Source organism: Poecile atricapillus, chromosome 5 (assembly GCF_030490865.1).
Source record: "Poecile atricapillus isolate bPoeAtr1 chromosome 5, bPoeAtr1.hap1, whole genome shotgun sequence".
Classification (NCBI taxonomy): Eukaryota; Metazoa; Chordata; class Aves; order Passeriformes; family Paridae; genus Poecile; species Poecile atricapillus.
In genome coordinates, this window is record NC_081253.1 from 26,113,740 (window position 1) to 26,127,791 (window position 14,052).

General features: G+C 39.9%; 2 protein-coding genes across 3 annotated transcripts in view; one reads left to right on the forward strand and one right to left on the reverse strand.

Annotated features, from left to right (window-relative positions):
* Positions 1-14,052, forward strand: part of CREB1 (cAMP responsive element binding protein 1) — a 40,170-nt gene that overhangs the window by 17,738 nt on the left and 8,380 nt on the right. Inside the window, exons 2-7 of one of the 2 annotated variants that reach the window (XM_058839201.1) lie at positions 1,337-1,458; positions 4,860-5,006; positions 6,847-6,947; positions 9,755-9,897; positions 11,325-11,507; positions 12,914-13,068. In XM_058839201.1, coding sequence (XP_058695184.1) covers positions 1,345-1,458; positions 4,860-5,006; positions 6,847-6,947; positions 9,755-9,897; positions 11,325-11,507; positions 12,914-13,068 — 843 coding nt within the window. In that variant the 5' untranslated portion in view covers positions 1,337-1,344. The remainder of the gene's footprint in view (positions 1-1,336; positions 1,459-4,859; positions 5,007-6,846; positions 6,948-9,754; positions 9,898-11,324; positions 11,508-12,913; positions 13,069-14,052) is intronic. The other variant, XM_058839202.1, reaches the window with a different exon arrangement.
* Positions 1-14,052, reverse strand: part of METTL21A (methyltransferase 21A, HSPA lysine) — a 35,403-nt gene that overhangs the window by 5,815 nt on the left and 15,536 nt on the right. The gene's annotated exons all lie outside the window — the stretch shown is intronic.

A 14,052-nucleotide genomic window follows, 5' to 3' on the forward strand; every position in this document is an offset into this window, starting at 1 on the left:
TTTAGGCAGTATAAAAGGTGTTCTCTTGCCTGTAACACTGAGATATAGCTTGCATTGAATTGGAAGTTTCTCTGACTTTGTGTTTCAAAAAAAGTGTCTGGAGTGTGGACATGGTACCGCCACCTGTATTGATGCTTCTAAGTCTTTTCCTTGGAGGGCCGAGGAAGGAGAGGGGCATTTCTGCTTCTTTCCAACTTCCTTCTGCTCTGAGCATTCTCTGCCTCCAAGCCTCTTCCCAAAGCAGAAATGCTCTAGTGCTTGTTTTGGACCAGCTCTGAAGAGAGTTGTGCTGCCCTAGGGTAGCCAGAGGCCTGAATATATTGGGCACAGGGGGGTACACAGAAGAAGTGTTGTGGCTATGGAGGTAATACCCATTCTTAATATTTGGTATTTGGAGTTCTGGATAATACAGTAGCATTGCTATATAATTTCCTTGTATTTTGAAGTTCTTTTTTATATCAAATATTTTCATATCAGTACTTAGAGAAGAACTGAAAAATGGTTTTGTCAGATCAGTGCAGAATTTAACAGGCATTGCACTCTGCCTACGTGCATGGGTTTGGAAGTTATGCAACCTCTTTTTATAGAGTTGTGTGTTCTGGTGATCTAGGATCTCAGTCAGTGTTTAGAAATACCAGTGTATTAGGAGCTGTATATGATAAAAAACTTAGGTCATGACAAACTAATGTGTACCTCTAAGTATAAAAACATTTGCGGTAAGGTTCAAGTAGAAATGGCTTCCATCATTTTGTATACCGGCTTTAAAATTACTGGGTGGAAGAGGCCAAGTTGCTGTGACGTAGAGCCATACACAGTGTGGTGATGGAAAGAACTTGCATGGAGATGTTGCATATTTAGTTCAGGGAAAGACGGCTGAGAACTGAGCAGCCAGCACAGAAACAATTGCTATTGGATACCTGCAGACTGCAGCTGGGGGGAGAGGGAGGGCTGCAACAGGGCACATTGTCACCTTGCTGCTGAGGGAGTGCCCTTCCTGACATACCAACAGGTCTTTATTTTAAATTGCAGAGGTGCTAGGTCATCAGAGTGCAATTGCTCAGTTTTTTTAGGATGAGCAAAATGCATTTTTTCTGTTCTCATTGTTGGAGGAGACTGGACTTGTTTTTCAGAAACATTATACACAGGAAGATCAATCTGAGGCAAACACCTGGCATGAAAAGAATTTGCCTGAATACTAATAGTTTGGCAACATTTAATAAGCAAATTAAAACAGTATGTAGTAATGGGAATTCAGCTGCAGTGATTACTGCCAGATCCACCAAGAATAATGGACTTGCATACCAACCCAGACTTACGACAAATATTGTGATTGTAGGTAACTAAATGACCATGGAATCTGGAGCAGAGAACCAGCAGAGTGGAGATGCAGCCGGTTCAGAGGCAGAAACCCAACAGATGACAGTACAGGCACAACCACAGATTGCAACGTTAGCCCAGGTATAAAAATCATATGGTGTAATAGTTTTACTTATGGTTAATATTTTTAAGAGGGATAATGTCTGCTCATGGGCCTGAGAGAAGATTGATACCATTCTGAAACACATGTGATGTATAGTTCTTTTAATATTTGTCTTCACATTTTTAAAGTAGTAGAGATTTTTGACTTCCCATCACATTAGGCTGTGTTAGTTCTGAAGAACTGTGTGTGTGTAAATTGTGTAATGTTAACACAGTAATGAATGAAAATATTTCTAGCATTCTTTACTGCAACCATACCACTGAAAGGTATTCATTTCAATATATGTAATCTACTGTCTTTTTTATATTGACTGGATTGTCTTGCTATTGTGTTTTCTCTTAAAAACTCCATAGTAATCAGTTTAATTCTGAAGAAAATGAACTTAATATGTAGATAAATAATGCAGCAAACACAACATTTTATCAGATGGGATTAATATTATGAGCATCATAATCAAGTGGAACAATCTGGCACTTGACAGCTCATGTTATCCTGCTGTCTCCACAGTTTCACAGAATTGTTGGCAAGTTAGAGGGACAAAAGTAGATGATTTGTTGTCCCCAAATTATTTTGGAGAGACACGAAACACAATCCCATCTACATCTCTGATTTTGGAACTGAGTTTTATTTTCTTATACACCAATGGTTGGCAGAAACAACCCCATTGTATAAATGACTACAGAACCTGTTTGTCTCTCTTCTTTAACCATTTAAATTGAAAACTAATTGTATTCTGCAAAGAGCATGCAGGTGTTTTTGATCTCATAGTTTATGGAATTAAATGTCATTTAAGTGGCACAAGTGTTAAATCACTTAACATTTTATAAATGTTTTAAAAGTCATTGCACCTTTTGGTGCAATGCAAACTTCCAAACAAGTCCTGCCCTCTGTAGTCCATACACTTCCATTCAAGTGATAGTGCAGGGATTGGAGCTGTTTAAACGCACAGGGTGATTTTGTTGGGTGAAGCTGTAGTGTGAATTTACAAGCCACCAGCTGCCCTGCACCAGCTTGCCTCTTTGGGCAGTTTTCTCACTGTCTAACTTAGGCACAGGATGTAGGTGGTGTGAATAACACTTCAGTGTGAACCGAGTGGAAGTAGTTTATTTCTCTTGCAAAACCAGTTAACTGCTGCTCACTTGATGTGCTTTAAGGTTTAGTCCAGAGAACCAAGAATGTTTTACATTTATATGCTAACATGCTAACCTTTAGGGAGCTGAACTTACAAGTATGTAGTGGGTAAAATGCACTTTACTTGGATATAATTATCCCAGTACTTGAATGAGACTTTTTTCCAAGTAAGAAAACACTATACAGGTATGGTTAAAATCCATGTGAACCACCATGTTGTCATTCACTATATAATTTACACCTTGGTTTTTCCCCAGCCTGTACAGAGTTTGTGGAGGTGATAAAACAGTCTAAACATAATTCCTTGTGTTGCTCACATCAGTGTTATGTTACTATGATATTTTTAATAAGTGAAGTGGCAGTGTTTGGCATTAGGGAGTGCCCTCAGAGGCCTAGCCAAATCTAAATAACTAATTATATCAATTTAATTCTTCCATTATCTCTTGTATTATCTCTTGTAAGGTCACCCCTCTTGCAAGCTTAGTTTAATTGCTGTGTTTTAAGTGAGTTCAGGGTAGTTTTCAGAGTCAAAAGGAAACTCGTCCCAGTTCCACAAGGTATGAGTCAGAGACATGTACGGAAGTTACACTCTGCTGTGGGCTTAATCCAACCACAGTGGCTTCCAGTTGATCAGCTTTGCTGTCATTGCCAAGGACTGTTTAGTCAGACGTGCATTCTTAAGAAAGGTCGCTTGGTAAAGAAATATAATTTGCCAGAGGAAAGTGCTCTCGTTAATCTCAGCCCCAGTTTCTTTCAGATGTGAGTTAAGTAGCACCATGTAATGCTGCAGCTGCTTTCCTGAAAAAGGAAGGTAAAAGAAAATGCAGATTGGTGGATTAGGGAGAGACAGCTGTGGAGGAGAGAGGTCTACGTGTAATTCCCTTTAATTTTGTTGTTAAGCAAGATTTCGTTTTAAGTGGTGGATGTTTATGGAAATTCAGAGATCAGCTATTGCAGCTTTTTGAGAACCACGTATTCACAGGGACAGCAGAGGATTTCCTTCTGCATCCAGTACATAGCAGCCCTTTGAGATTAGGTAGGACAGCGGCACAGCGCTCTCTTGCACTGCAGCTATGTGGATCAATTTTTTTTAAAACGCTGTTGAACCCTGGAGGATTGTTAGGTTTTCCAAACTTGGGTGACTAGAAGAAAGCTGGTGAGTCAGTGACCCATGACCTGGCCGAGGTCTGCCAGAGCAGCTCACGCTTGCCTGCAGTCCTTCCCCGAGGACCGTGACATGTGGGAGGGATGCACACTGAGGGCAGGGTGTGCTGGCACCGCAGCCCTGGCACACTGCAGCCTTCCAGGAGCACCAGCCCCACACAGGCATCGTGTCAGCAGACAGTTGGGAGTTCTGCACGTGCACTGGGCATTGGCCCAGCCGTGGAGCAGCCTTGGTACATGGCACTTCAGCCACCCAGAGTAGTTCCTGTGGCCTGCCAGGGTGAGACAGCCCCGTGCAGCGTGAACAGCTTTGTGCAGCTACTGCTGTCCCCGAAGCCCGAGCCGTAATGTGCCATGCTGAGGTCAGCAGTGTATCCCTGTTGGCATAGCTGCCGTGCTGCAGGTCTGTGCTGGAGAAACACGGTTGGGTTTAAAACATGGGTAGTTTTTCCTCATAGAAATAACTCTTGAAACTAGAGTTTGCTTTAACCTGTTACACAATAATCATGACTGCCTACAAAATACTTAGTTCCACTGCAAACTCATGGGGTTTTTCTATCTGAACACATGGTCAGTTTTCTTCGTTTACATGCATTCTGCTATCTACTCATATGGCTCAATCTGTAGAAAGTGAAAGGTATGATTCCCTAAAAATGTTAAGTTCTTGCATCTGGCAAACTCTTTGCATTTTTCTGAGTGAGAACAAAAATAGCTCCACTCCCATATGTTTCTGCCTCTGACTCAGCAGTGTCTGTAGGAGTACACTTGAGTCTGAGCAGTATCCAAGTGAAGTAAAAGGTAATGATGTGTTTGTATCAGGTTACCTCAAAATAGAGGCACTTGTGTTTTTCTTATTCTTGTCAGTGATTTTACAAATTATGTTTGAGCCTGCAGAAATTCTGCATTAGATTATTTTGTGAAGTAGGTCAGGTATTGAGCTCAGGCAGTTCAGGGGGTTTTACACTGAAACATTTGGGTCATCTGACTGGGGCCTAGAAGAGACATAGTTCTTTCACCAAAACAAATACTGAGCTAAGGAGCTTTTGCAATAACCTAATTTATGCTCACTGTCTCTTCTTTGCAGGTATCTATGCCAGCAGCTCACGCAACATCTTCTGCACCCACGGTGACCTTAGTTCAGCTGCCCAATGGGCAGACGGTTCAAGTGCATGGAGTAATTCAGGCTGCCCAGCCATCAGTTATTCAGTCTCCACAAGTCCAGACAGTTCAGGTACTGACTGAAGAAATTCCTAATATGTGAATTGGGCCTTTGAAATAGGCCTGTCATTGCACTGGTTTTAATGTATTTGTGTCCTGGATTGTGTTTTTGCAAATCTGTACAGTATTTGCTACTCTGATTTTTTTCTGTTCTGGCTTAGCCACTTTTCATTTTCAAACATGGCTGAGTTTCATTTCCCTCTAGAGGTTGTTTGGTGAGTTTAACAGTTTTATGGTTTTTCTTACAGTGTTACTCTACATTTTCTCTCTACTGTGTTTCCATACACTTCCATTTTTATTGAGTAAGAGTTCATACTATTCTGAAGCAAACAAAAGGATGAATTTTTTTAAAATAATGTAATTTTTAATAATTAATGAGGCCAGTATTCTAGAATGAGAGTCTTTGCTCCATAAGAGGAAAAATTGCTTTGCATTGGTCTCTGTATGGTACTGGTTCTTAAAATAAACTCATCAGTCATTGCATAGAAATGGTTTTAAAATGTGTTGGTTGAGTGTTGTGTGCTTTGTAAAGCCCTAGCATTTTCATTTCTGTAAAGCAAGACAGGTAGTGCAATATGGTGAGGTAGCCTGAAGATAGAGGAGACTAGTCTGAACTCTTTAAAAGATCTAACTTGCTTTTTATTCACTTGAAGTTCAGTGTTACTAAATGCAGTAATTTTTTGGTGTACAGCAGCTACACAGGACAAGGACTGTACATTATTCATTTGCTGGTTAGAACAATAAGCTCAAAAAAAGTTTAATTTTAAAAAGTAGGTACTATGACTTTTTGGTACAGATACTCAACTGGATATTATTTTAAAAAATAAGGTATGCATATTTTAAAACTAGGCCATTCTGATAATAATCTTTATTTTTTCCTTCTCAACTTCAGTACTGGGTTTGTGCCAGGCTCTACCATCCTCAGCCACTGCAGTTTTAGAGTTTAGAGTTTTAATTTATCAGAGGTGAGCAGTTTGGATACACATGCACAAGTTGCTACCCTGGAGGTCAAAGATAAGAGACTAACAATGAAGCCATACTTGGAATTCACCTGGTTCAATGCAGATCTATTGTGTTTTGATATTCAGAGCCCAGTAGTTCACAGTCAGCCTTGGACATATTCAGGCCCTCTATCTGACAATTGTGAGATGTGGGTGCCAGCAAGATTTTTGAGCCTTTAGGAACCATCTCTATAGTGCACAAATTGTCAGTATGTGAGCTCTGTTTCTCACATAAGCATCATTAGCTTTTATAGATTTGTTCATGCACATTTTTAATATAAAATTATCTAAATTATTTTAATTTTTTTTATTTAACTTTCCTGCCTAAACATTTTGCTTTTTTTAGCACAGATACTCAGAATTGCAGCGCTGTGTTATTTTTTAAAATCTTCATTTATGACATTTTCCTGGCAATTTTCCCTGTAAAAGTCAGTCTCTCTTTATCATATCTACTTCATTATTTATAAACTCACATTTTTTCAGTATTTTATTCTTTGTTTCCAAACGTTTCTGCTACCTTATTTTGGTTTAGTTATTCTCTCTGTAAGTTTTACTGAAAAAAATCTTTCTTTCCATGCAATGGATGAAAACAAAACATTATGGGAGGCAAAAACCGCATGGTGTTAACTTTTATGTTTTCTTTTTGGGGTATTTAAATTATAAAGAACATTCTGATGGACAGATCACTGACTGTGGTCATTCTTTACTGGATCTATTATTAAGCAGTAACTTTCTGTTCATTGTCTAGATAGAGTACTTGCATTGTGGTGTTTTTCACAGGATGTCAACATTTCCTTAAAATAAAGGCATTGGAAGTGTCTTGTTAAATTTGATTGCTGTTCTTATTTACAGATCTCCACTATAGCAGAAAGTGAAGATTCACAGGAATCAGTAGACAGTGTCACAGACTCACAGAAACGAAGAGAAATTCTGTCCAGACGACCCTCCTACAGGTATGGAGGTTAAACCAGAAGCATCTTGCTTAATGGATGGGTGCATTCACATGGAGATACAAACAGTGGGGTTGTATTTTTATTATTTTTATCTTTACCATTTAACTGATATCTCTCTTCTATGAAGTCTTGGCATTGGAATATGGAATGTGTCCATGGAATAGGATGTAGAGAGATAATCAAAGAGGAGGAAGAAGAAAGCTCAGCAGTTGTACTCACTAAAGACAGAAGTGAGCTGAGAATATGCTAATTGCCACATTTCACAGAATTGAGGTATCATTGTGATAGATGCCTTAGAAATAGCTTTAATGAATACTTAATACACAAAATACACTGAAGCTTTGCAAAAAGTGACTTCTGTGTAATCTGCAGTCTGCAAAAGATCAACTACTGGTTTTCATTATTGTTGAAATGCTAACAGCAATCAAACTTAATTCCTTTCTCCCATGAAACTTAAGGAAGTTGTGATGTTCCATAGGTCAGAGGGAATTTCTGCTTGAGCAAAATAGTTTGTGTTTAAAGTTCATGAAAGCGTGTTTTAAGTATGAGTTGAATAGAGTGAAAAGCATCTAGTGTCTCTTTTTCTCATAGCAAGTACCTCTGGCAAAACCAGCTGAGGTTCTCCTTCACATGGTGTGTCATGTTACTTTATTAACTAAGCCTTTGTACAGCTTTTTGTGTCTGTACTAAATCTCACTTTCATTCTTAAAATATGCTAAATAGCCATAAGGAACAGCTCTGGGATTCAGTAGATTTTAAGTGACCACTGAGTTCCTTCTGCTTTAGAAAATTCAGATGCACCTTTTTCCTTTATGAGCATAGCCTTGGAAATAGAAGCTGGGCTGTAGGCCTGAGCATATCTAACCATGACACTTTTTTAGCACTTGGGAGATTATTGTCTGCCTTGTCCAGCAGCCTTCAAGGCTGTTCTGCCCAAAATAGTGAAAATCGTTGCTGAAGATCCCTAGCCATAATATATCTTAAGGGAGAATATTTTCATTTGCAAGGAGTAGTGTTAACTTCAAGGCTGCCACAGGTTCCCTTTAGTCTGCTTCTGTAGCAAGACACTTGATTTTACTATACATGGAAGAGTGGCTGTATATGGTGAGAAAACAGACCTAAGTAAACAAGTAGCAAAACTAAGAAGAGGGTGCTTGTGCATGCTGGCTTCTCATTGAGATTAACTCCTTTGCACACATTGGGGGCACAACACAGCCTCTGTCTTCAATCCAGATTGTGGTGACACAGCAACACTTGGTAGATGCAAAACTTCTACATGAAGCTCAGATTCTGAGCTGGTGTTGGTTAGGTCAGAAAGGCTTTGCCAGATCACTGCTGTCTTTAGTGACTTCCCAGCTGGCATTATTCAACCTGCTGTAACTGGCCCCAGATACAAGATAGGTGCAGATATGTTCACAGAATTGAAAGCTATACCTCTTCCACAAAAACTTCTCTGTGATTCTGCTACTAAAGTACTTCATGTATTCCATGTCAGTTCATAGCTCCTACATTTGTAAAGCTGCCGTCTTATCCTTTACCTTAAATCCATCGTTTTAACCACTATGTCATAATGACATGAGGTTAAAAGGTGATTTTTTATTTCCTTGGATTTTGTTCTTCATCATCCCTGCTTTCTCCATATTTTTTCATCTGTTTCATTCACTAGTTTCTGGTCTAACACATAGATTGCAAACTCTTTGTATGGGATTTTTTTATTTGTCCAAGTGATTTTTCGCACAGTGTTGTGCAGTGCTGGGGTTTCTTGCATGCACACAAAGTCAAAACAGCAACAGCAAAGCTCTTTTGGTTAAGCTGCTAAGCAGGATGACTGCTCTCCCCACATAGCTTCATACAAGTGTTCTGGCTCCCACAGCCTTAGGAGGCTTGTATAAGAAAGTAGTGTTGTCTTGGAACTTGGGATCTACAGCTCTGTTTGCTTCATTCCATTGAGTTCCTGTGCCAATCCACTGGAAAACATAGAAGGAGAATTACAAAAAATACTGCCTTTTACCTAAGAGCATTACATTTACCCAAGGGCATTTACTGCATTTTGCAGTGACATAATAGAATGTGCCAGCAGCAAAAGGGCTTGGCAGTCCTCTGAGGATGGACAGTGTTTGATGTCAGTGGTGCAAATTGCAATGACTGCTGTGGTCAGTCCACTGTCATGTTGAGTGGCACCTGTAGCAGTGATGTTTTAGAAGTTTTGACTTTGGATAATTAGCTCATGGAAATAATGAAACAATCTGTTCTTTACCCATGAACTTTCTCAGGCAGGGCACCTGTGAACATAACTGCGAGACTGTTCTCAAACAGTGGGTATTGTCTCCCAGGCAGGTGTTAAATTATGAACTGCTGGCTCTCTGCAAGCATTCCTGCTAACTCCCTTGGTACTCAGCTCTCTGGCTGAGGTGTTTATAGTCTTTGAAATGGAGCAGTTCCCCCAGTGTAAGTGAGGAGACAGGTTCTGACTTTTTTTTCAAATGTTTATATAGCAAAAAGCAGGAAACAAATAAAAATGGATGAGAGAAACATGCTCTGAAGAAAAAGGAAAGGTTGTAATAGCTATATAGTGGGTTTTGACAAGCACAGCTGTTCTGTGCTGGCTCCCTTGCCCATCAGTGCTTGGCATTTTGAGCAATCCTCTCCAGTAAGAGTTTGAAGATAGTGTGTGGTTTTCATTCTCCACTCATATTTTCCTTGCTGGCTTGCTGCACTTCACAGTTTTCCCCAGCACTGTGTATCAGATAGACTATTTTTCTCCCCCAATTTTTATTAAAATCTCTACAACACACTGTCTTTGCCAGAAAAATTTTGAATGACTTGTCCTCAGACGCCCCAGGAGTGCCAAGGATCGAAGAAGAAAAGTCTGAAGAGGAAACAGCAGCACCTGCCATCGCCACTGTTACGGTGCCAACTCCCATTTACCAAACCAGCAGTGGGCAGTACAGTATGTAGTCTGAATTTCTCAGTGGTGCTAGTAAGTGGGGATGAGAAGATGAAGAACTATTATTTCTTTAACTGTTGTTTGGACAAAGCAGGAGGTGAAAAAAAAATTTCTTTATTTTGACTGTTAACCAGGCCTTTTAAACACATTTCTATTGTAAGTGTTTGAAAGGCTTGATTAACATTCTGGGACTGCTTTCCACTTGGTGCAGCTAATGCATCCTGGGACAAAACAGGAACTAACCATAATGCTATTGTAAACTTCTTCACTTCAGGAACTAGATGGGGGAATTCAGAAGTTTCTTTTTTTTCTTGGCAGATCATTAACACTTGTTCACAAACTGTAACATCATCATTAGAAAAAGCTGTTACAGTCTGGAATTACATTTTCAGAAAGTCCTGAAAAAATAAGGACATCAACAACCTTAATATATGTCATAAATATGTATTTCTGTGTTTTCTTTACTTGTTAGATTTTATAGATACAGTGTTTTGGCTTGAAGAATGACTGGGGATATGGCAGTAAAGACCCATGCTGTCTCACGTTAACACATACAGTAGGAGACATATACAACACATACAAAACGGAAAAAGAGCTACATGTTTACATCTGTCTCTTAAAATCTCTTTAAAATTTTGTATCTCTGTTTACTCCTTAACCCCTTTGCCTTGTACCCTGCTTAATTTTATTGAAGCGGATGTGGTTAATTCTGATTCCTATTATAACTGTAAAATAACTGCATGTCAAGTGCAGACACTTGAGATTTTGGTGTGTCTGCATATAGGAACACAGTGAAATTCCATGAGTCACAAAAGGGACAATGTCCCAGTATGCCTGCATGACAGGATTGAGAGAAAGAAAGGAAAAAATCCAGCAAAGTTAAGACTACCTGAACCAAGCTGTACTTTTATGAATGAAAAACCAGCTAGGAAGGGTCTGAGGAAGTTGTAGTGAAGGGGGGACACAATCAGAAGAAAAAAAAAAGTGCCAAATCAAGAAGAAAGTGAAACACAAGATGGATAGCACTAGCGGCAGAGGAGACTGAAGGGCATAAAGAAGATGAGAGGAATTTCAGATGAGAAGAAAAAGTAAGGACTGAGAAAAATACCTAAACCAACCAAGAAGAAAATCTTAACAAATTAAAAAGTATTCCCTGGGGGTGGATTGTAGCTATTCTGTGTGATTCTCTTTTATTAGAGAAACTGATTTGTATTTTAGGTTGTGGGTTTTGGCCCTCACAAACATTTGAAAACTTACCTTTCAAAGGATGATTTCTTTCATGTACATTGAAGCCATGGGTTTTATTTAGGGGTGTGTAAGGGTTCAAAGGATTTAGCATAGATTAGTATTCTTCCATAATTAGGTTGAATACTGTAAGTTAATGAGTGAATTAGTGTCTTAAAAGCTGGGTTCATTTTTTCTGTCTGCAGTTGCCATCACCCAGGGAGGAGCAATACAGTTGTCTAACAATGGCACAGATGGAGTACAAGGTCTCCAGACATTGACAATGACCAATGCAGCTGCAACCCAACCTGGCACCACCATTTTACAATATGCACAGACCACAGATGGACAGCAGATACTTGTACCCAGCAACCAAGTTGTTGTACAAGGTGAGAAACTTCACAGCCACTCATTCCGTGTAACATTTTCTCTATGATGATATAAGTTGCCAACCTGACCCCTTCAAATGAGTCAGGAAACAGAATTAACAGCTTTGGCACAGATAAGTCCATAAAATTACTGCAGTTCTGGGCAAAGTTGTTCATCATATTTTCTTGAAGCCTTTCCCTTTAGATTGGTAGAACTGTGGATATTTGAGGTTTAATATATTTATTTTTGCTTTTTCATGCTGCATTTTTACTTTTTCATTTCCTGCATTTTGTCCACACAAATTTTTTTATATGTTCTCCAAAAACTAATACACTTTACAGTTTTGAGTTCTCTCATATGTGCAACAATAGGAAATTTAAAGCAAGCATTAAAAATAGAAGGATATTTTATTCTTTCTAAAGGGGCACTTTTTCATTTATTAGCAATTTCTCCCATTTTTCAACTGTAAGTCATAATTTCTTCCTACTGTGACTTTCGTAGCTAGTCACTGAATGACTCTCTCAATCAGCGAGTCTTGGAATCAGAACAATTAGGAGAGTACCTTAAGTGATCATTTGGTCTAGCCCTCAACTTGGCAGAGTTACTTTTGCATACAATAAGTTGTGGGGAGTAATTGTATCAAAATACATATTTTGGTTAATTAAAAATTGAGGAGTGTTACAGAATTTTTATTGAAAATAACAGAAGTGTACCTCTCCTACTATGGCTGTTAAGTAGCTGATTTGAAAGTTATCCTGTGAAAAGAGTTTACCAGGTGTGCATAGCAGAGAAAAGTACTATTGTTGCATTGATCTTTGGGTTTTTATGTTCTTAAGGACATATGATTTCTTTAGGTGGTATTGTGGTTTTTATAAGCTCAGGCAAAATTAACGCATTCCTAAGTGTGTGAAATAAAAGAAAGCCAAGACCTTACTCATTCTGGAGAGGCAGTAGAGTGCACTGTTCATCTGTTGTGGGAGTAAATGCTACATTTTTACACCTTTTTTTCTATGCTAGATATGTACACATGCAGTTCCTCCTTTTCCAGGCAGACATTTGGAGCATAACTAGAAATAGTGACACCGTCCTTCTCTAGAAATGCTAGAACTGCCCGAAAACCAGAGAAGTACAAAGAAATGCAATAAGGGAGAAAGAAGCACAGCTATACCACAAGACAAATCCATTTACCAAGCACAAGTGAAAACTTCTCCAGGATGAGCGCCCAAAACCTTGCATGTATTAACAGACTAAGCCTGAGGTAGCAGTGATGACCCAGATGATGGCCATCCCTCCTGAGCTGTGGCCCAGGGTGCATGGTTAGAGAGGTGACTGTGTTAGAGACATGACAGCTTAGAGAGATGAGTAGATGCTCTCCACAGCATGTGTGACAGCACTGTCACCAGACTGATGTCATGTGTCCCTGCAGCTGCCTCAGGAGATGTGCAGACCTACCAGATCCGTACCGCCCCGACCAGCACCATTGCACCAGGAGTAGTCATGGCATCCTCCCCAGCACTTCCGACCCAGCCGGCAGAAGAGGCTGCACGGAAGAGAGAAGTGCGTCTAATGAAGAACAGGCATGTACACTCAGATCACTTTTTTTTTCCCAGTCAGCTCTGCATAGGCCTAGTGTGTCAAGCACTAAGAGTCCTGATCTTTCCTAGTTGCATTATGAAATGCTTTATGAAGAATTTGCCTTTGTTTAAAGATACAGAGCAAAAATGCACATCTACTAGTGCTGTGTGTTGCACCTGAAACCTTGAGTAAAGTGTCAGACCCATTCTGTGAGGTGTGTGAATTTGATTGTTGCAGTAAGGAGAAAAGTAGTTGGTGAGATTCTTTTATGACTGCAGATATGTTCTTATAAACACCAAGATGAGTTGCTTTTTATGAGTTAAATTCATGTGGTTTAACTTTTCCTGGATTCTTTCCCTTAGCCTTCTGCATGCATTCTCCTTGCTGCTGGCCCACGTGTGCTCTTCCTGAGTACTTTATTGATTGTCTCACTTGTTCTTTTAGCTGCTTTGGGTTTTCTCCTCCAGGGGCAGAAAGGCTCAAGCAAAGGCTAAATGAGCAGCTATTGGTTTTAATTGAAGTCCTGTGGAGCCAGTAGTGGCAGCAGAGGGGCTAAAAGAAAGGTAAAGACTTGATCCGGTAGGATTCAGTGTGTGAGGAGGAACAGCTAAGCTTAGAGGTGGGAGTGAGTGGAGGTAGCAAAGGAAGGGAGCAGCAGGGAGAAGCTGAGCAGTTGATGCTCATGAAGCCTGTTGCTGTGGGAGTGGGAAGGGGCAGGCTTGAATTAGCCCATCACACCAAGCTTGAACTCTTACCCACGGGCCACGGATTGGAGCCTGTGTGCTAAACTGTGACACTGAGAACCCAGTGCACCTGGCCGTTCTGAGCAGAGGAAGCCCCCTGAAAGCCTTGTTAACTTCATCTGTCAGTCTGAAAAAACTGATGTTGTACAGGTTCATTTATCTTCTGTAGGTTGCTGTGCTGTGAATACAATAGAAACTTAGCAGACCCAGTGCTTATACAAGGGCCTTTAATGAAGTAAATAATGGT